The sequence below is a fragment of the Mercenaria mercenaria genome, chromosome 4 (genome assembly GCF_021730395.1).
Source record: "Mercenaria mercenaria strain notata chromosome 4, MADL_Memer_1, whole genome shotgun sequence".
Taxonomy (NCBI): Eukaryota; Metazoa; Mollusca; class Bivalvia; order Venerida; family Veneridae; genus Mercenaria; species Mercenaria mercenaria.
The window spans coordinates 52,943,517-52,967,523 of NC_069364.1; the positions used below are offsets into that span (position 1 = coordinate 52,943,517).

The 24,007-nt window shown below is 35.3% G+C and overlaps 1 protein-coding gene across 16 annotated transcripts in view; it reads left to right on the top strand.

Moving 5' to 3' along the window:
• LOC123551710 (CUGBP Elav-like family member 1) overlaps nucleotides 1-24,007 on the top strand; it is a 165,856-nt gene that overhangs the window by 56,507 nt on the left and 85,342 nt on the right. For 15 of the 16 annotated variants that reach the window (XM_053541194.1, XM_053541193.1, XM_053541200.1 and 12 more), the window contains one exon: nucleotides 12,947-13,134. In XM_053541194.1, the coding sequence (XP_053397169.1) occupies nucleotides 12,951-13,134 (184 nt within the window). In that variant the 5' untranslated portion in view covers nucleotides 12,947-12,950. Of the gene's footprint in view, nucleotides 1-1,661; nucleotides 1,800-12,946; nucleotides 13,135-24,007 lie in introns of those variants that run through there. The other variant, XM_053541198.1, reaches the window with a different exon arrangement.

Here is a 24,007-nt window from a genome sequence, read left to right on the forward strand (position 1 = left end):
CCTAAATAAATGATGGAACTTCAGATTGAGTGCATACATGTGCAGTATTAAAATACACGTAAATCATATCTCCTAATTTAACCTTAAACGTGAAGCAGTATCACAAGTTAACCTCTCCCTAGCTAATAAACAACAGACAAGTATGATGAAGTAGAAAATTGCAAAAAAAGAGAAGAAGGGTTGCACCTTAGATGATTGATCTAACTAGTGAATTGACTGCAATTGTAACAGAACGATGACAGCAGATTGTATATTTAGATAGAGATATCACTCCGAGGCAGTTGCAGACACAGTTGCTAAAATAATCATCACGTTTTCTGCTTTGTCATTATCATGAATGGTAAAGACATCGGAACATTTAACTTCCTGATGAAGGAAGGGAGTGTGTGACGACTATCTGAGTGTCTGCACCAGCTTGAACGCTGTACTTGCTATGGTATTCAACCTGTACTTTTATCATTTTTTTTTTTCATAGAAATCATTAGTCTTGAATAGATTATATGTTTCCTTAATATCAAGTGTGATCACATGATGTTGTATTAAATGTATTTTATGCACTATTACCAAACAAAGGCTGCATTTCATATAAATAACATATCGTCTTCCTTGTAATATGATGTCTTAATTGTTCTGTGTGCTTTTTTGTTCTGTTGATTATAATGGTGAATGGTGCAGTCCTGGTTTGGAATTAAGCTAATACCTTTCCAGACATAAAAAATGTCTGCAATTGAAATTACCATAATGTTTTGCCCTCTTGTGAAATGTTTTGATTATGATATAGATCAAGACAGAATTGTTACTCTAGAACTATAGAAGATTGCAGGCAGTGATTTTACAGAAAATCATGGGCTCTAATTGCAAGTGTCAAAAGTGACGGCAAGTGATTTTGCGTTTGCAACGAGTGCAAACTTCCATGTCTGTACTGTTCGCTATTCAGTAAGTAAATTTTCAAGCAATTTTCGGCAAGTGATTTTGCCTTTCCGACAAATGCAGGCTGATCATGATCTGCGCTGTTAGCTATTCAGTCAATTAATTTTCAGTGAACATCCCTTTGAATATTATTAAGTGGTACTGCCCAAACTGAATGATGGACCAGTCCATTTTAGAAATTAAGCAGGGTAAAAGTTAAGATCACTGCTCAGTGTTTGGGATTTGTCTGCAGCCTGGGATTGACAGTCCCGTCACACAATTGATTTAGATCCCGCAGCCACAGTTGCACTTTGAAATGCCCACTGGAAAATAAAAAAAAAAAAGCCCTCACTTGGTGCCAGGAAAAATTCTTTAACTTTAAACTTGCTGATTATCCTGTCTTCTGTAAGGTACAATTGAATTAGAAAAATGATGAGTCATGTTGTTTCAGATGCTAAAATAGATTGCAAGTAGTTGGAAGCCTGTTAGCCAGTGTGAGACTTGAATGTATTGAAATCCAACTAAAAGCAGAGGCAGGTCATGGTGAGATTGTTGATGTGACTGATACAGGTGATAAAGTTACAGCAGAGGAAGAGAGATAGCCTAAATTGATTTATGAAAACCCTTTAGCACACTACATCATAAAGCAGACCAATAAAATGGCAATTTGCACCATGCTAGCTTTTATTCCAAGATAAAACCATCTCTATAAGTTTATTGGGAAATATTTTGATAGTCTTGTAGTAATGGGGAATGGAAGCTTGTAGAGGCAGGTAAATATCTAAGAAATGAAAGTTGTACTTCAGTTGATAAAGTGAACAGGTAACAGTGATGTATGGAGTAGTTAAGTTATTATTGTGATGAAAGCATAGGTAACTCATTGGAAAAGGGTAAGTATTTTCAAAACTACAATATGTATGTTATTGCAGATATACCAATTTGTTCAGGGAACATGTTTGTGGCTATTATTATATGAATTTTCTCAGTGTGATAAGAAATGATTTAAGTATATGTATTTGGTACGACTGAATGCTAAAATAGTAATGAAGACATTGACAATGAAAAGTGAATACTGGTGGATTATTTTTTTGCATTTTTACTTCAGGAAATCAAATTTGTTCATAGTAAATCTTAATAGTATGTTGTTGTTTAAGAATTTTTTTGTTGATAAGGGGTTCAGTGGGTATTAATGTGAATAATATAAGTTCTATTAACTAAGACAAAGTTTTTGGGGCCGTAAATTCTATTCTAGTACTTGAACAGAAATGCTTGATTGCTGTGCTTAGATTTATAATCAGACCTGTTTTTTTTTTTTTTTACAGAAAATGCGAAGGTATATTGATGATGATATAACATATGAGCCGTGCCATGAGAAAACGAACATAGTGGCTTTGCGACCAGCATGGATCCAGACCAGCCTGCGCATCAGCGCAGTCTGGTCAGGATCCATGCTGTTCGCTTTTAAAGTCTTGTAATTAGACAAACCGTTAGCGAACAGCATGGATCCAGACCAGACTGCGTGGATCTGGATCCATGCTGGTCGCAAAGCCACTATGTTGATTTTCTCATGGCACGGCTCATATTTTTATTAATGATAATATTACATAAAAAACAAACTATCAGTTGTAACAGGGGAAATAAAACAATAGCTGGAGCAGCTGTTCTAGAGAGTAAGATGGAGGATCTCAAATAAAGTAACAAGATATATTATGTGGAATTTTAAGTGCATATTTAAAATCTGCATTAGAAATGAACTGAAATGAACTGCAGAAACTGTAGCTTTTGTAATGGAAGTAATCTGTTTTGTGAAAATCCTTAATTTAACCTTCCCGATTATAGTGAAAGCTTGGGGAGCACTGACTGCTGTGATTGGGTAATAAAGTTATGGGATTTAAGTTTTATTTCACAATTTCTTGTCATTTGTTCAGTTTCAAGGAAAATTTTATGAATTGATATAATAGTCTCATGCATTGATTTAAGTAGTTTGTGTTAACTTTCTTAAAATGCTACAAAATTTACTATCAAGCGAACACTAATATTAAAAGAGTAAGTAATATTCAGCCTTGGGTCGACTTAAAGTTAGTAGAAGCTTTCATTCATAGAAAGATTGTTCTCCAAATTTGTTTTCTTCTTGCCAAAACTAGCGATAAAATTTTCACAAAAACTAAGGCAGAGCAATACTCCAGGGGAAAAAAAGATTTATGATGAAACATGTTTTCCTGAATTCCACTTATGTTTTGTTACCTACAATACTACCGGTAAAGTATGGAATCTTGGACGAGTTCTGCCACATAAAATATCCAGCTTCATAAAACACTGCAGTGGATGTCTTAAATCTTTTCTAAAGTGGTAACACATGTCTAGGATAGCAGCATCTTTAGCTAGAATTCTTACACTTTAAATTTTTTTGTGTACCTGTGGTTAGAAATCTGTCTGCGAAAGTCTTTGGTATGAAATGAGTCAGTCATCTGAAGCCAATTCTGTATGATATGCACTTAAAGCACCTCATCAATGCTCTTTTTTTTTTGAGATAATGAAGCAGATGAGTGTTAAATGGTGCTTTGTCTGGCTTCTAGATGATACTTCCCTTGAAGATTATTGGTATATGTGTGTATATAAAAGGGAACCAATTTGGTCAGGTTGTAGTGTTTTGGATATGTGTGTACGTAAATGCGGGAACCTGGTGGATTGGGTCAGGTTGTAGTATTTTTGCCACTTAACTCTAAGTTTTGTGGGTTCAACTCTGACACCTAATTTGTCACCAGCTCTACTTCAGTTTGAACACATATCTCAGAATGCATCACCTTGACATTGGCCAGTTTCAGTATTTTACCCAGAAATGATATATTCACGTGCTTGAAATTTTCTGACTGGTTTCGAGGATTATCTGTACCAAAAACCTTACTGGTAAATTCGCATTGAATTGTACTTAATTAAAAAAGATCAGATTTTTTCTAGAAAAAACCCAGCAGTTTCTGAACTTGAAAAAAAAAAAGAGACATAGATGGGCATAGACCCTATCCCATTTCAGACAGGAAGCATCGTTTACTGTAAAATCAGGTATTTTCGCTGGGACAAAATTAGCAAATTTGAAATTTTGAGTATGTTCGAGAGGTTTAATATTCGCGAAATTGTACTAAAGGTGAATATTTACACGAGGATTAATTTTCGCAAGATGTAGGGCCTTGCGAATATAGCGAAAATTAAACCCACGCAAAAATTTCTGCTTTTACAGTATAAGCTGGTAGGTCAGATAAGTCTAATAAAATTTTAATTGTTGTTTTACCTACATCCCAGGGAAAATAAGGAGGAAAAGTTGATTGATTACTGGTTATACATAAGGTGATAAATGAAGGATCAGGCTTGATAAATGAATTATAAATGATAAGACACCACACATTGCTTGATTAATGGCGTAAAAACAAAACATAATTGCATTTATTGGAAATTAAATGTCAGTATTCAGCCTCTTTGATGCTAGCCTGTTCAGTGCAACTGTCGGGATACTGCTGATATTGTTGCTCTTAGTCCATTACATGTTTCAGTTCTGCACCCCCTGTCTATATGTACACAATGTGGGATCATCTGATAACTTCTTAAAGGTATAAGATTTTTTTTCATGAAATTTGGGACACAAGTAAAATTTGGCAGTAATTGTTAAATATGCACATCTTTTTATTTTCTTGCTTATAATTTTAACAGTAATAGTAAAAAAAATATGGAAAAAGAGTTTTGCCTCTTCATCATCAATTCGTCAATTAATCTCAAATTAGGTAGATCCTGCATTAACATTGAAACTGCAGCTTATTTCTTCATGAAACTTGGCTTACAGATTATGGGTTATGTGGAGATAATCTAGGTTCATTAAGACTAGTTTCAGCCTGACAAATATGACAGAAGCCTGTTCTGGTCGAGTAGTCTTTAATTATTGTAGTCTTGTTCTGGATATTATGGCACTTTGTTAAGAAATTTGTTCAGTGGTTTAAACAGTGAGTAACTCCCCACTTTCCACCACCTATATGCCCACCTCCGAATTTGATTCTCAAAAAGTCACTAACTAGTTAGGAAAAGTTCTGTTACAGATGATCAAAGTTAACAAGAAAGTAAACATTAGAAGTTTTTCTTGGACCATTATGTATGATTAAGCTAAATTATTTATTTATATAACGCCATGCTACAAGCTAGAAAAAAGAATGAATATCCCTCTGGAAGTAAAGGTAGCTGTATACTGATGGTCTACTCACTCTGCTGTTATAAAGATCAACTAGGAGGGGAAAAATGGCTGTGGCTAGCTGTTTTTCAGTTCCACAATTCGGAGAATTATCATTATTGTACACACTGGTTTCACTGTTGAATTCAGGTTAAAGTTCGTCTTAACTACTGCCCCTTTGGTGACCAAACTTCACATAAGGGTTGATTTTGGCAAGGGGCAGACATGAAGGTTAAGCAACTTAAAGTCAAGGTCACTCGGATCAAATATTGTAATAGTACCGGACAAGCTTCTCAATTTTACTATTTCTTTTAAATTACTGCCCATGTAGTCATTAAACCTTGCATAATGGTTAAGCTTAGTTGAGGGGAAACATACTTTGGTAAAGGGCCAGGTACCTCAAAGGTCAAGGTTATAGTGTTTCCTGCAGACTCTTAAAGGGGCATGGTGCTTCCCTTGAGAAAGGGCACTTTTAACGCACGGTTTGGCATTGAAAGGGCATTCGTCCAAGAACGCTTGCCGGCGTCATTTTTCATACTATTTTCTCATTGAATTTGAGAATCTTTCATATCTCAGATAATTATGGGATAGATATTTTGTATTATTCTTTATAATGCCTACCATGTTGTGAAAGTGCTTTCCTTTCTTTTGTTTAAAGATGACACTGATGATTCATACTTTCAAACATTCTCATTCTGTTACCCTCATGAAGTGTTGGCTTGCATTTTCAGAGACAGATATCAGGTGATAATTAATAAGCAACAAGTTTTATTGAACAACTATCAATGCCAACTTTATTTTGTCAATCATATCATTTCACCACTGATTTACGTTAAGAGCATAGGCAGTTCGTCAGATCTACATGTAATCAACGACTTTGTACCTATATTGCTGATTAAACCCATTGTTCTTCGTTGCCAGTAAGATTTAGACGACAGATCGACTCTGAAAGTTATATTTTGCTAGTGTTTTGGGCATGCGAAAACGAAAGTAGAATGCGACGTAAAAAGTATATGCTGTGAAATTTGCTAGATTAGATCGTCTGCCACTATTTTTATCACTCCCACGTTGCTCGGAAGTTTTTGCGATACATACAGTGACTGACTATGAATCTGTTTTTTCCATCTAATCATACATTATTCAGTAATATAAACATAAATGTGAATACCTATTGTTCATTGCGAGTAATAACTCAAAATTTCGGCTTGCTTGACGCATGCGGCCATGCATTTTCATCTTAAATTTCGGCCTTATAAAATCATTTTGACAAATTATTTACGAAAACAAAACTAGGGCCATGCATTTTTAGTTTATTCATTTAAATCTCGATCAGTTTTTATAACTTAAACGCTAAGTTATCGGTTATTTTCATACCGATGTACGTTATTTCAAATTTTCAAGATGGCGGCGACTTCTGCATCGGCGCGTCATGAATGTGCTTTGGAGTACGACTTCGTAATATTATAAATCAAGACATCGGTCGATTTTAATGAATTTTGTATCATTCTAAAGCTTAAACGTTTATCTTATTATTTTTATAAATGATAACCGTAAAGGAATAAAATAAAACTTGTAGATAAAATCGATATAAAATATTTAGAGTCTGGTTAATTTTCATGGGTTGGTCGGCGATCGGCAAACCTTCAATATTTTATTTTTAAAGGCCTAATTAGCGCATCGAAAATGTGCGATAATCAGTCTACATTTTAAATGATTACAACCTTTTAAAATAATTATCGTTTAATTGACCGTTTTCAATCATATCTTCCGTAAAAAGGCTACATGTAGCTTCACCGTCGACGTGCTAAAAACAACAAATTTTCATCTACTGTTCCCAATTTAACTATCATAAAACAGTAATTGATTGCATAATCCTGTCAGTTCTTAATCAGGGTCATTCACGGTTGATGCACCCAGTGTCGACCTGTTGATCACAGCCGCTAATTGACGGTACAATACACGGAACATGGCCCGCGGACATTGGCTATCCAGACTGGTTTTGAAAGGGCACTTGTCAAGATAAATACACAAGCTTCATAGAATAAAAGGGCACGTGGCGCAAACGGGCGGTTTGAAGGGCAGCTTGGCGACACTTCAAACGGGGCATGGCGCTGCGCCATGTTAAAAAGGCCTGCAGGAAACACTAGGTTAAGGGGGGTCAAAATTGTAATAGTACTGTTTAAAATGTTTTTGCAAGCTCCTCAGTTTCTTTGAACTAAACCATTGTAAACAGCAAACCTTTGAATTGGTTAAGACCTTCAGTTCTGATTGCCATCATAACCTCATAGAGATTATAGGTAGCTGTATCCAATTCACTATGGTTTTGTTCAGACATAGATCAGGTTGAACATTGTGATATATGGAGGTCTGATGGTAGCTTCATCTTGATAGGCCAATTAAAATTCCTCTGATGTGTATCTGTGTATACACAGCAACCCAGTGTTCCAATTGCTTGTTTGGCAACATCAGGCAACTGTAAAAGATTACCATCTACTTATTGATGCAGGTGTTCTGTGGTAGTGCTGGTTGCCACAGGGTAGCTTGGCAACTCACTGTTATTTGTTATGTTTGCACACTGGTACCGGTATTTCAAATGAGGCACATGTTTAAATTAAATTAGTTCTTCATATTTCAGTAATGACTAAGGTTGAAATAATTCGAAAAAGGAAATGTTTCATGTGTGCTTGCAGATACCTTAATTCTAAAGTTTTCATTGTTAGGTGAAAAAAAAATCTTGGCTATCTTTGGTATAATTATATAACATACTGTGAAATCATTAAATATTTGTGGCAGGTTAATTTTTATGGATTTTGTGGTTAGGATTCAATCCACACAAAGTTGTATCATACCTCATCAAAAGATTTTGCCTTCACTTATTTAAATCACAGGAGTCTGAAATTCTATCAATAAGACCATAGAAGTCTATCTTTACAAAAGATACCCCCTATATATATAAAATAAACACCAGGAATGAAACGTCAAAAAACCCAGGGTCCCCTGAAAATACGCACGGAACACAGGGTGATCGCAATTTAGCGAGCGTAGTTAAGAAATAACACTAAAATACACCTACCACACTCGACAGCATTCAAATCTGATACACTTTACAAGAGTAATCAGACATTTTCTGAGGTTTTCTGAGATTTTCAGCAGTCGCCGAAGCCATTCGCTGACGTCAAAACAATAACAACAATTACAGCGCCGGGATAAAATTAGAAAGTAGCAATTCCCGTACTGTCTTACCTTCAAATTACATAACAGACATTTTCATATTGCTCTATTCATATAAAAAAAGTCACTGTACACCAAGTATCAAATTTTACTACTGAAATTTAGATATTCCGCTGCATCGTAAAATGGATTATCCCAAGAGTAACCTCCCTTTACGGGTTTTCCCAATCAAATTTTGTAAATTATCTTTTTATTGCAAAAGGAATCTAGGGGATATTATAGACTGATGTAAACATATAAATATTCTAATACTTATTTACTCGATGTACAAATTTTAAAGGATAAAATAAGTATTTTATCTTTATCTTGGCGCTGTAATTGTTGTTGTTGTTGTGACGTCAGCGAATGGCTTCGGCGACAGCTGAAAATCTCAGAAAACCTCAGAAAATGTCTGATTACTCTTGTAAAGTGTATCAGATTTGAATGCTGTCGAGTGTGGTAGGTGTATTTCAGTGTTATTTCTTAACTACGCTCGCTAAATTGCGATCACACTGTGTTCCGTGCGTATTTTCAGGGAACCCTGGGTTTTTGACGTTTCATTCGTGGTGTTTATTTTATATATATAGGGGGTATTTTTTGTAAAGATAGACTTCTATGGTCTTATTGATAGAATTTCAGACTCCTGTGCTTAAATTAGCTCAAGGAATATAGCAGATCTACAGATCACTGTTCAACTCCTCCCCATCCCCACTGGAAAAATGAAAAAATGTGTGTTTTCCATGATTTGGTAAAAAACATTGTCTGAAGTCATTTTGTCCTCCACCTCTGATTCATGTGGAGAAGTTGGCAGTTATTGTGGAGAATAGATAAGTACTGGTATAGAATCCAGGAACATCACCATGGAAACTTTTTATACCAGCAAACTCGGAAAAGGAAGCCACTTCTTTAGGCAGTTTTTGTGAGAATGTTTGCGTATCTCATTCACATAATCATAATCTTTGTAGTCAATCATTGAAAAAATTGCAGCTATAAATTTTACATTTCTGATCAAGTAGACATTGTAGGAGTTCCGTTGATACTTACGGTGTTCTTAAGCAAACAAAAAAAACAAACAAAAAAACAAAAATGAAATAATGGTAAAAGAACTAGTAATAGACTTTTTACCTGAAAGATTTTTTTTTGTAATTTGATGAAAAGTGATGGCTAAAACTGTTTAGGCACTGAACAGTAACGATTTTCTGAGGAGGTCTGTTTATGAGGTCTGTTTAAAGAAGATTTTATCAAAAGCCATTTTTCTTCTTACAAAACAAGCAAATTCAATTATGCCATAGATCATCTTACTAATTTCTTGATCAGATTTCTGGAATTGAGCGGAGTAACTAATAGCTCCTGTCATAATTTCGTACAAATCTGAAATACAGAACCTGCTGCTTCCTGTTCAATTAGTTCTTGTTTTCTTAGGGTTTACTGCAATTAACTGATAAATTCATTTTAAAAAGTAAAATAATGGTACATTTAATACAGGCAGCTGTTTCCGAATGCATGTTTCGTTGAAAGTTTATATTCAATTATCTTACATTAGATGAAATCACAAATAATTTTGTATAATCTTTATAACACCGATTATCATTCCAAAAGAATATTTCAGCAAAATTGAAGATTTTTTTTTTTTTTTTTTTTTTTTTTTAATTGAACCTTCCATAATTATCGCACTATGATTTTTATTTCCCGAGGTGAATATTCTGCATAATGCACATATTCAGCAGATATCGCCCGCACTTACAGCATAATAGGCATTATGATAGTCATTAAAAGCAACTGCAATATCTGTAATTTCATGAACTTGTGCAGAACAGGCTTGGTAGATTGCAATTGTTGTCTGATTGCATCGTGAATTTCATCTTAAGTATCAATAAAAAAACGATAATGTAACTATAAAAATAATACCTGTAATTGTTTAAGAATGTAAGAATTTTGTAGAGGAATGATCTCGTAAAATACAAAAACAGTTGTAAATATTTACAACACAAAAGCTTTTCTTTCAATGAACACATATACCAGTGTTTGTGGTGCATTTCTCAACGAATTGCACTTAAGAGTTAGGTCCATGTGTTGGAGAAAAAAGTTTGAGCATCATCAAATCATAGTTTGTTTGTTTTGGGTTTAACGCCGTTTTTCAACAGTATTTCAGTCATGTAACGGCGGGCAGTTAACCTAACCAGTGTTCCTGGATTCCGTACCAGTACAAACCTGTTCTCCGCAAGTAACTGCTAACTTCCCCACATGAATTATCAGAGGTGGAGGACAAATGATTTCAGACACAATGTCTTTTATCAAATCGTCACGGACTCATCAAATCATAGAAAGAAGAATTGTTTTACATGAAAATTACACAGCATATATAAAACATTTATAGTAATCTACAAAACCATTGTCAATTTACTCCTGTGTGTATTGAATTCTGGAAAGGGACTGCATGAAGGGGCCAAATTTCTGGACAGTTCAACACATTGTCTTCACTTTGTTATAAGCCCGAAGGGACGTATTATGTTATGACGCTGGTGTCCGTCTGTCCGTTAGCAATTTTGTGTCTGTCCGTTAGCAATTTCGTTTCCGCTCTGTAACTCTTGAACCCCTTGAAGGATTTCAAGGAAACTTGACACAAATGTTCACCACACTGAGACGACGTGCAGAGCGCATGTTTTGGATGTCTCGCTTCAAGGTCAAGGTCAAACTTGGGAGTCAAAGGTCATATCAGTTTGTTTCGTGTCCGCTCTCTAACTCTTGAACCCCTTGAAGGATTTCAAAGAAACTTGACACAAATGTTCACCACACCAAGACGACGTGCAGAGCGCATGTTCCGGATGACTCGCTTCAAGGTCAAGGTCACACTTAGGTGTCAAAGGTCATATCAGTTTGTTTCGGGTCCGCTCTGTAACTCTTGATCCCCTTGAAGGATTTCAAAGAAACTTGACACAAATGTTCACCACACCAAGACGACGTGCAGAGTGCATGTTCCAGTTGGCTCGCTTCAAGGTCAAGGTCACACTTAGGGGTCTAAAGTCATATCAGTTTGTTTTGTGTCCGCTCTGTAACTCTTGAACTGCTGGAAGGATTTCAAAGAAACTTGGCAGAAATGTTCACCACACTGAGACGATGTGCGGACTGCATGTTCCGGATGACTCGCTTCAAGGTCAAGGTCACACTTAAGGGTCAAAGGTCATATATGACTTTGCTTTGTGTATATTGCTCTGCATTGCAGTGCTCTTGTTTTTATTTGGCAGATCTCTTTTTTGTACTTACAATTTTTTTTTTGGAATTACTGCCCTTTTATGTTACTATAAATAGCTTATTTTGAAACTTTTTTATTATTGGCCGTAGGGAAAAACCGAGACCACTTTTCTGTGGTACAACATGGATAGTACTTCCAATTTTTAGGTCTATTTTTACATACCTGTACCTGATAAGGATTTTTTTGTAGGCCTTGAATATTTTTTTGTGGATTTGTTTTTTGAAGTTTTCCTTTTGTTGTTCCAGTCCTTTGGGCTACAACAGTCAAGTTCTTAAAATATTGCTCCCATCCTATGATGTAATCCTTTGGGCGTATATTGCCCCGCTTGGCGGTGCTCTTGTTGCATTTGCAACAATGTACGAGTGTTTAAACTTAACATATTTAGGTAAAACATTGTTTTTGACAATTGTTTACTTTTATGTCTTTACAAATGGCATTCCTTTTTGAAGGGGGACAACTCGTTTAGAATATTTTAAGTATCTAATTCTATGGGACAGAATGGTAAAAATGTATTGGACACATAGGTTGCTTTCTAAAAACTTCTGTAGTTTTGTGGTATACTGCTAAACCTCAGTACTCAGAATGGATATTTAATATTGACGTCATACCATAAATGTACAGTGTCTTGCCTGCAGTGTAAGACAGTTCCAATTGGTGGATAGTATTTGTATTTCTCTCGGTTTACAGAAAAGAAAAGGAAATCTGTGATTTACACATATTTATCTTATATTATAGTCCCATAATGGTGCCATTAAGTTTTATACACAGCATGCAAAATTATTTCTCATTTTCAGACAGTTAGTTGATTTTTTCCCCTCAGTCATCAAGTTTTATGGTTGATAAAAAAGAGTTGGTGACTTGTGTAAAGAGCTGTATTTTGTAAGAATGGTATCTCTGGAACTGTAAAGCCTGCAGTTTATAGCTTGCTTCAGCAATTCTCCACCATTAATTCTTTGGTTTACTATGGGTTTAACATTTCTCTTGCAAGAAGCTAGGAACAGAATTGGTCATAAAAATTACCTTGTGGTGAACTTGAACCTGTAAAAAAAAGTTTATGTTTTGTATTTTTAATGAGGTAGAATTTAGATGATGTAACTGCAAAAAAAAACAAAACCAGAGGTGCAGTAAAGAGGTATATAGCAATTTTTTTTTTCTTTTGCAAAAAAATGCCACCAAAGAATTCATTGTGGGTTCATGATATAATTGATTAGTCATGTTTGGGGCGGACTACTTTGTTGAAGATCATGTGTTTTATATATTGAAGAAGATAGATTTTCCACACAAGTTTTTAGCTTCTGAATTATTCTGTTATCATCAATGGAAATATTTTGTGTTTTATCAGTGTTTTGATTTTCTATTTTCAGAACCATGCATTCCCCACAGTCTCCATTAGAAAACGGTCGGCGGGAGCCCGATTCCGATGCTATCAAAATGTTCGTTGGGCAGGTCCCAAGGTCCATGGATGAAAATGATCTCACAAAAATGTTTGAACAGTATGGTCCAGTATATCAGTTAAATGTCCTTCGTGACAAAGTGTCTGGGCAAAGCAAAGGTAAGAGACCACTCATTTTTAAAATGAATTTATGCCTTCTCGCGTAAAAATGTATTTAACACACCTGGTCAGCTACACGGGTTCTAAATAGTCTGGTCGAAAGCCTCTGAATTGTTGGAATTCATTATGTAAAAGATGCTTGCCCGCTTAGCTCAGTAGGAAAAATGCAGGTTTGTGGATCACAAGGGTCATGAGTTCGATCCCCGGATGAGGAGTTTGTTCTCCATGACAATTTTATACAAGACTGTGTGTCTGAAATCAATTGTCCTCCACTTCTGATTCATGTGGGGAGGTTGGCAGTTACTTGTGGAGAACAGGTTTGTACTGGTTATCCAGGAACACTGGTTAGTTAACTGTCTGCCGTTGCATGACTGAAATACTGTTGAAAAATGGTGTTAAACCGAAAACAAAATTGTAATGAAAAATATTTTCATCCACAGTCATCAAAACAACCTATATGTATAATGAAAACTTAACATTGTAATAAAGTATTGTTTACATGTTTGGTGGTAGTTGGAAATTCGGCAGACATGTCATTTACTTTATTGCTTCTTGGAACCAGTTGTGTAGATTGGGAGATACTGGAGAATTTTTTGCAAGGAAGATAACTGCCCATCTTTTTGCAAAATGTGTTTGACATTTTATGTAAGAATAATGTGGAAGACAACAGACAATATTAGCAACATGTCTTTAAATGTTGGCTTTGCTTTCAGTCAGTATCCAGCAAGTCTGAGAGGAGGGGTACATTTATCAACCTTCATTTAGTAGATTTTATCAAGATAATTGAATCTGGCACGGATGTTCTAGATCCGCCTAGGATGCTATCATGTCTTTCCTTTCAAAAGCTCTTCTCAAGGCCAGCTCTCAGTCAAGATTCCTATCTCTTTGATCAGCCAGCACTGAAGTTCAGTTCCAATAATTTTTCACATTGTCTTTCATTAATTTTCTTTTGTATTTTGCAAGAAATGTCTAAAAAGATACAGGGTTATCAAATTGCATTGGTTTTGTTCAATTATAATTTCAAAAATTAACAGTTTAAGGTTGACAAACAAATTAATTGCATCTTTCATTGGGAGTTGTTTCCTCATTAAAAACCAGGGTTGGCGTATATATTACCATCAATAAAATTGAAAGGAAATTCATAAGACTGTCACAGAACAGAAGAATCTGTTAATAGTTTTCTCTAAAATGATAAATAAAGGTATCATTATTTTGGCACTTGGAAGAATTTCATTTTGTATTTTCAAGGCATGTAATTGTCTGAACATTGATGATAAAATATGTCTGAGGCTTTGGCACCTGATAAACACATCTTTCACTTATGTCTGTCCAGAAACTTGTGTCTGGTAAATTAGATGACAAGTATGCAGAGGGACTATTTTCTTCAGGAATATGCTTCACTGTATGAACTGGTTTTCTCTACACTCTGACCCGGTGGTCATTATTATACTGTTGTTGGCAAACTACTTCAGTAGGTCTCTATTGGAACATTGCTGTGGTTATATAAATTTCCCTGAGTTTTCATAGTTATATATAAAGTAATGCACCCAGTCCTTAATGCTGTCCAGAGTTTGATCCCCATGTATACAACAAAAGTCTTTTATTTGGCACAAATGAAGGTCATGGCTGAAATTGTCCTTTTGCACAGAAAATAGTCAATTTGGTTCCTTCAGTGGAAAAGGGCCCTGAAGTATTTCATATGGTAATAAATTTATCTGTTTGGTCATTTCTGCTGGTAAGTGTCTTTTCAAATATTATCAGAATGATGCAGAAGAGATTTCTGGAAAACATTGTATAATTGAATGTTGAAGTTTTTATTCACAAACATAATAGCAGATTTCCTGTTGACATTATGCAAAAACTTACAACAATTATTAGTGGTACTGAAATCCATTTTGGCAGGCTTTATTACAGTGGTAAGGCAATGCATTAGGTCTTGTCTTTGTCTGTGTTCAGGCTTTTCTTTGATACAGAATTTACAAACATAAACATCTTCTGTGAATCTTCATTTTGAGTCCATGCATGCTTGCTTTAACCCTTATCATGCTGGACATGATCGATTCTGCCTTTGCAACCAGTGTAGATCATGATCTGCACTGTTCGCCGTTCAGTCAGTATCTTTTTGGTAAACACCCCTTTTAACAGTTAATGGTACTGTCCAAATTGAAAGAGGGACAAGTTCATTATAGAAGCTTAGCAGGGTAATGTAGCATGACAAGAATGAGAGACGGTTATGATGTTATCTTCAATGGCATGTTCACCTGTCCAGCCTGGTAGACTGTGCAAGTGTTGGGGAGTACTGACAGATATCTGGGCATGCCATCATTATACTCAAAGAATTACAGGTAATCCTTCATGAGTGATTGCTAATTAGACATGAAGTATACATGCCTCAGACATACCATTGCAATGTATGGACAGGAGAAGGTTTATCTGACATATCATTGGCTGCAGGAACTGCAGTAACTTGGCTTTCGATTGCTCATTTTAAACTTTTCAACCAAAAAGGGCATATAACTCCTCTCTTAATAAAAAAGATTTGCTCTCAGTTAGAAACATACTTGTTTTAATGTTGCAGCATGCATTATTACATTATGTGGTGTTGAAAATTGTCTGGTATTATTCTTCAGCCAACCCATATTCACCATTTATGGACAAAAGTAAGTGGACACTGAGTCTTGTATTATCAAACAAATTCCCAGTAGTACTGTCCTTGTCTCACTTGTAAAGCTGGGAATGAAGAGAAGATTTAGTCAGAATAGTGAAATAGTTTGTCATCGTACAGTGGGAGATGCTGATTGAATGAGTGGAGAATTAGAAGACTCTGATATAACTGGGAAAGACATGGCAGAGTCAGGATTCAGGGTGATAGTTTGTCCAAATTTGGAATGTTGTTTAAAGTTGTTTAGATACACTGTTACTTTGTCCATCCCTCCTGCTTCATTTGAGCCGCGCCATGAGAAAACGTTTGCGAACAGCATGGGTCCTGACCAGACTGCGCAGATGCGCAGGCTGATCTGGATCCATGCTGGTCGCAAAGCCACTATGTTGGTTTTCTCATGGAGCGACTCATTTCTTTTTTTTGCCCAGTCAAAAAGATTGTGAAATGTTACCAGTATAATGAGTCAATGTTCAAAATGCAACTTGTAGCCAAATCAGTTCAAGGTAAAGGTCATATGGTAAGGTCAAAGGTCTGATAGGCAGTACTTGTGGCTTCATCTGTCTTACTAATTCTTTAAACAATTTTTGTTTTACTTGATACAGGCTCTAAACAAAATGTGGCAAAGAAGTGAAGAACACAACTTTTGGCGCTTGTCAGTTCAACGTCAAGGTCATCTCTGTGCTTTGGCCTGATATTTCATATCAGTTCATCCCTCTATTTTAATTCATCACTATGTAAAGAATAAAATCAGAATTCTTCAGAAATAGTTCCTAGTTTGTATTTAGTTATGTTAATGCATATCCACAAATGCATATCCATTTTATTTGAACATGAGCCAGCTTTACAAATTGTTCAGTTTGATGGAAAAAATCATTTTGATTCTCATTGTTGAGCTGGTTTCATTAGGAATGCCAGACTTTGTTACTGCGTAAAAGAAATATTATGAAGGAAATAGGATTTCAAAGAAATGAGTTTTCTGTGAAATAAAATATATCTTTGTTTTGCATGCAAAAGAAAGAATTCTGAGAATTCTTTGCAATGCAGGATCCAAGGTTGTAAAACTGACTTGAGACACCAGCCTCAAAATGCTGCTCAAAAACTACTGATGATGGAGGTCTGACACAGCAGGTCTGTAAAGTAAGTTTTATAGCTGTGGGTCTGCTTGTTGAACAGGCTGATCACTTACCAGATTTGATAGATCATAATAGTATGTTAGATCACTGTGTCTGTACTAGTTCAGGAAGAATTTCACACCCTTCAGGCTGTGCATATTTAGACAATTGATTATATATAGTTGTTACAGATACATGGTAAAAAAAATTACTATGTTCCCCCCACCCCATACCCTTGCTTTATATCTTTTTTACCAAGCCAAAAAGATTGTCATTTATTTGGTTGAAGATCTGTAAACAAAATATTTATGTAAAGCAAAGTATTGAATTAGGCAATTTAAATGATGATACATGTTTGTCACACAAAATAATTGCACAATTTGAACACTTGATATGCGATTTATGGGAAGTCTGCAATGATTTTTGTGATATCTGTCAAACATCAAGAGTGTTTGATTTCGTATGTGATTGACACCTTACAGATAATAATAGAGTTTTCTGGGGAAATCTAAATTGAAATATCCAGTCCTTCATCTTTATTAAGGGAAAAAGTGACTGATCAGAATGTATCTTCTAGAAATTCAAAGATCATAAAGATTTATCTACACTAAGTCTGCCATCTTGGATTTTTCTGCACGCATTACAGTTTACTATTGTCAAGAAGTAGACTGCTGACTTAGGAAATCGAACATTGGTAAAAAAATACTTTGTTATATCTGCTAGGAAAGACTTAATTGTTTCACGATCACCCAGTTGTAATAACGGATAGTTCTGCCCCAAATGCCATATTCTAGCAGAAATTTGTATTTGTTCTATATGGGTGTTTTCTGCTTGGAAGTTGCGGTACGTTTCTTGTGGAACTCTTTGCTTTGGCTTTCCAGATAAAGAAATGTTAAAGAATAGTGCACCGCGCAGACGTGCAAAATTGTAGTAGAATTACAGATACTCTACTAACAGAATTTCCTACTTTTCTGACTTGTAACTATATTATTATATATTTCACATCCTCTGCTGTAAGTTCATCTTCTTCATTAGACAGTTCATTGCCTGATCTATGAGAGTTTGTTTAGCTGCATGGCCAGCAGCTACGGTCGCTCCAGGGTTAATGTAGCTAACAGTTTGTGGTCCTCCGTAATTGTCTTCATTATCCTACCAGACAAATATAACCAGGCAAATCAATTTGGGTAATGAACTTGTGTCAGGCACCTAATTTTGTTCCCTCCTTAAGAGTCTGAATCTTGTACTGAGTATCCAAGTGCAGAAACAAGGATTCCAATTATTTACGCAATCTGAAATTTTATTATCCTATTTGTGCTATCATATGGATTTAAATTAAATTGAATACCCTACAGTCATTTGTGGTAGATCTGTGATTTCTGGACATAATTTCACTTCTTTATCCTAACAATTTTAAATTGCCACCAAGGAGGTGATTTTTTTTTTTTTTTCTTTTTTTTTTTTTAACAAACTTGAATCCTCAGGCAGATTTTACCCTGTTATCTATTCATACATGTGAATTTGCAGATTCTGCAAGCTTGTTAACATAATATCTGGATACTCTTTCATTTCCTGTTTTTTAAAAATTATCAAAATAAGAATTTAATCATTGATAAATAAAATGGTTTTAAAGATCATGTTTCAAGTAATTTGTACTCATAGCCCATCAGTATACGGAGTAAGGTTCCGGGAATCCTTCATATAAAAATTTATGATTTTAAAAAAGAAACTTGATACAAAAAGAGATAACGAGTAAAGTAGATTAAATTTTATTGCTTTTAAAAAAGTAAGTTGAATTACACCAAGTTTGTGAGAGATAAAAAATGAGCCCAAACGTTATATTGTAGAAAAAATAAAAGATAAGGAAAAGAAGGCTGTTGAATCAGACCTCCTTGTGCATAAAAGAAACGACTCAGAGCCAAAATTATTTCCGTGTTTTGTGCATCTTGTTAATTATTGTAACAGTAAATTTTGACAATGATGTAAGAGGTTTAAAATTGCAGAAACTTTAAAGCGATGATTATAATTAAAAAAGCTTTAATAATTAAAAGCTTTATTTTCAGAAGATAACACACTTGCAAATCATTGTATCACAGTCCTGTAGATTCATCATGTTGTTAATTGTTTTTGTTGAGCCTGCTTGCAGATGCAAATGGCTGTTCGATGTATGTGTGTGCGTATGTGCATCCGTCCGTCTGGATTTGTTTGTCAGGACCATATCTTTGACATGCATGGAGCAATCTTGTTTATATTTGGCATAAATGTTAACGTCAGTGAGACGGAGTGTCTTGCGCAAACCCCAGGTTCCTATCTCAAAGGTCAAGGTCACAGTTGGAGGTCAAAGGTAATGTAAGATCTTGTCCAGCCCATAACTTCGGCATGCATTAAGGAATCTTGTTTATATTTGGCATGAATGTTAACCTCAGTGAGACGGAGTGTCATGCACAAACCCCAGGTTCCTATCTCAAAAGTCAACGTCACAGTTGGAGGTCAAAGGTAATGTCAGATCTTGTCCGGCCCATAACTTCGACATGCATTGAGGAATCTTGTTCATATTTTGCATGAATGTTTAACACGGTGAGACTGACTATATCAAAGCTCAAGGTCACAATTATGGGTCAAAGGGCGGGCTCGACTTGTTGCCCGTGGGCATCTAGTTTCAAATGTTAGAACATTAAATTTTGTAATTTATTGAAAAGCTGAATCTTGCAGACTGTATTATCTGCAGTCTGTTTAATTAAATATGTTCTGTCAGAAGGAGAAGCAAGAGTCTGAAGCCTGTCATGGAACCAATCTGTCTCTTAGAGATTTCAACAGGCACTACTGCCATTTATAGTCAAGCCATTAAAAGAAGCCTTCATTATGATGAGGCAATCAATTTCTTACAGGATGGTGACAAACCTGATAGTGGGAATATCAATGTGGCAGTTTCTACAGTCATTTTTCTGGTGATCCTGGCCACAGTAAAACATTAGAGAAAATGCTGATATTAACTTTTTAGAGTGGAAATATGTTCTTTCAGTTCTGTGAGTCACCGTTTCCAACTTTGTTGAGATCTTTTGGGACTGAAAATCAGTCATCTATTATTAAAAGCCCATTCATTATATGTTTAATGGTTACTGGTAAAAGAAGAAATGTTTCCTTATTAATTGTTTGTAAAATAAAACAGTTTTTATGAATTGATCTGTGAGAAGATGGATGTCCTAATTTGGAGAAAATTAAGAAACTGAATTACTGAGCAATTACTGGGCAATTAAGGAACCATCTTTGCTTGAGGCAGTTGGAACTTTATTGTAAAGGAATTGCTTTTTTTTGTGGTTTAATTTTCTGATAAATGAGTTCTAAATTAACAGTTTTCATCCTGTTTAGTTTTAGCCTTATTTGTGCTGAATTGAAATTTAATATCAGAAGCAGATTCCTTTTCAGTTCCTTTTTCACTTTCTATATCCAAGTCTAGATTTGCTTCAAAACTGCTTTAAGCTACATTTGTGAAAATGCATTAAGTGATTTCATATCTGTTGCCTCAATATGTTCTAAGATGTTTTGATTTTAATCAGATTTAATTTAGATATTGGTGGTATTCATCATCAATTATATATATATAATATATATATATATATATATATAACTTTACTATACCGTAGAAGTGGCAGATATACGTTTCATCATTAGATTCAATCCGTAAAGGACCGTAGAAGTGGGCAGATGTACCCGTAAAAGTGGGCAGACTAACGGTACTGGAATTGAAAAGAATCTGCCCAGATTTACGGGCTTGGTGATTTATATATATATATATATATATATATATATATATATATATATATATATATATATATATAGTGCCAAAGTCTGCAGTTGGAATGTTCGCCAAAACTCTTCTGTTTCTTTGAGTTTCTCAGACATTCTTTCATAAAGTAATCTTGACAAGAAAATCTACCAATTATCAGGTTGTGTAAATATGTAGTAAGAACTTGAAAGATTTGATTTAGTTTTGCCTAACTAGAAACATGTTTTTATGTCTCTATTAACTATCAATTTTATCACACATGTTCTTTAACATTGTGCATATTCCAAATATTTATACAGATCTTGCCGAGAGTATTAGCTAGCAATTTAGGTTTATTTATCGGTGAAGAAAGAGACCCTCCCCAGGGTCAGTACTTCATCAACTTTTACAATCAGTTTGTATTGAGAACAGTTCCAGAAACCTAGTAGGCTTCAGTTTTTCTTCTTATCAAAGAATGTTAATTTTTTATCATTTTCAAAGAAAAATCAGGTTGCCGCAGGGATCAAGAATAAAATGCTTTTTTTCTCAGATTTGTTCATTTTTTAAATACGATTATCATGATTTAGTAATGCATAAACCCGCCAATTAAAATCAGCTATAAAAAGCTTAAACTTGCTTTAAATATCTTTTGAAGTTCTCTTTGTACTCTGTTTAATCTGGTATTCAAAGGAAGTAATTTGTTTTCCCTGGAATTTGGTAAAATAATGTGAGTGCAAGTTAACCAAGAAAACATTGTTCTCTCCTTCAAAACTGTAATTGATAATTGATACCCTGCACACACACAATCAAACTCATTTGGGTAGTGTTAATTGAAGCTTCAGCATTTCTAAATGAAAAAAATCTAGTGCATTTTTAATGGAACTGGGAAAAAATGAAGAAACAAATGGTATCATTAGAAATAACTAGATTTAGTTTCTGTCTTCTTCAAACAGTTGTCATACCCAGTCATGTTCATTCACTTGATTGTTATTCCTTTTTAGCTCAAGCATTGCTCAGGTGAGTTACTGTGATCCCTCGATGTCTGTTGTCCATCGTCTGTCGTCTGTTTACACTTAGCTTGTGTATGCAATAGAGGCTGCATTTTTTAGCTCGACTATTCATAGAATAGTAGAGCTATTGGACTCGCCCATGCGTCGGCGTCCGCGTCCCGATTTGGTTAAGGTTTTGTATGTAAGCTGGTATCTCAATAACCACTTGTGGGAATGGATTGAAACTTCACACACTTATTCACTGTGATAAACTGACCTACACTGCACAGGTTCCATAACTCTATTTTGCTTTTTTACAAAATTATGCCCCTTTTTCGTCTTAGAAATTTTTGGTTAAGGTTTTGTATGTAAGCTGGTATCTCAGTACTTACTAATGGGAATGGCTTGAAACTTCACATACTTGTTCACTGTCATGATCTGACATGCACTAAGCAAGTCCCATAACTCTGCTCTTTTTTTTTTCAAAATTATGCCCCTTTTTCGACTTAGAAATTTTTAGTTAAGGTTTGTATGTAAGCTGGTATCTCAGTAACCACTAGTGGGAATGGATTGAAACTTCACACACTTATTCACTGTGATAAACTGACCTACATTGCACAGGTTCCATAACTCTTCTCTTTTTTTTTTTTTCAAAATTATGTCCCTTTTTTTGACTTAGCAGTTTTTGGTTAAGTTTTTGTATGTAAGCTGGTATCTCAGTATCCACAAATTAGAAAGGATCGAAACTTCACACACTTGTTCACTGTCATGATATGACATGCAGTACAGAGGTTCAATACCTCTACTTTGCATTTTACAAAATTATGCCCCTTTTTCAACTTTTGTATTAATTCAATTGACAAGGCTGTTGAATAGTCGAGCGTTGCTGTCCTCCGACAGCTCTTGATTTACTTAATCTTCATGAAATTTTATCAGAATGATTGCCTTGATGAAATCTAGGTCAAGTTTGAATATTGGTCATCTGGGTTCAAAAACTAGGTCACCCGGTCAAATCATGGAAAAACCTTGTGTATGCAATAGGGGCTGCATTTTTCACAGGATCTTCATGAAATTTGATCAGAATAATCTTCTTGATGACATCTAAGCCAAGTTCAAATATTGGCATCTGGGATCAAAAACTAGGTCACCCTGTTAAATCAAAGAAAAACCAAGGCAGTAGGGCTGCATTTTTCACTGGGTATTCGTTGAATTTGATTAGATTGTTTGTCTTGATCAAATCTAGTTAAAGTTTGAATATAGGTCATCTGGAGTCAAAAACTAGGTCACTAGGTCAAATCAAAGAAAAACTTGGTATGTGCAGTAGTGGCTGCATTTTGCACTGGATATTCATGAAATTTAATCAGGATAATTCCAAGAATTCTAGGTGAAGTTTAATTATGGGTCAACTGGTGTAGAAAACTAGGTCACTAGGTCAAATCAAAGAAAAACCTTGTGTGTGCAATAGGGTCTGCATTTTTAGCTCACCTGTCACATAGTGACAAGGTGAGCTTTTGTGATCACCCTTCGTCCATCGTCAGTCCGTGCGTCCGTCCGTCCATGCGTCCGTCAACAATTTTTTGTCTGCACGATAGTGGTTTCATTTATGATTTTATTTTAACCAAACTTGTACACAACTTGTATCACCATAAGATCTCGGTTCCTTTCTTGAACTGGCCAGATCCCATTATGGGTTCCAGAGTTATGGCCCCTGAAAGGGCCAAAATCAGCTATTTTGACCTTGTCTGCACAATAGCAGCTTTATTTATAATTTGATTTTTACCAAACTGGCACACAACTTGTATCACCATAAGATCTTGGTTCCTTTATTAAACTGGCCAGATTCCATTTAATGTTCTAGAGTTATGGCCCCCGAAAGGGCCAGAATTAGCTATTTTGACCTTGTCTGCACAATAGCAGCTTCATTTATGATTTTATTTAACCAAACTTGCACAAAACTTGTATCTCTATAAGATCTTGGTTCCTTTCTTGAACTGGCTAGATTCCATTATGGGTTCCAGAGTTACGGCCCCTGAAAGTGCCAGAATTAGCTATTTTGACCTTGTCTGCACAGTAGCAGCTTCATTTATGATTTGAATTTAATAAAACTTGCACAAAACTTGTGTTGCTATAAGATCTCAGTTCCTTTGTTGAACCTGCCAGATCCCTAAATGGGTTCCAGAGTTATGGCCCCGGAAAGGGCCAAAATCAGCTATTTTGACCTTGTCTGCACAATAACCGGTTCATTTATGATTTGATTTTAACCAAACCTGCACACAACTTGTATCACCACAAGATCTTGGTTCCTTTATTGAACTGGCCAGATTCCATCATGGGTTCCAGAGTTATG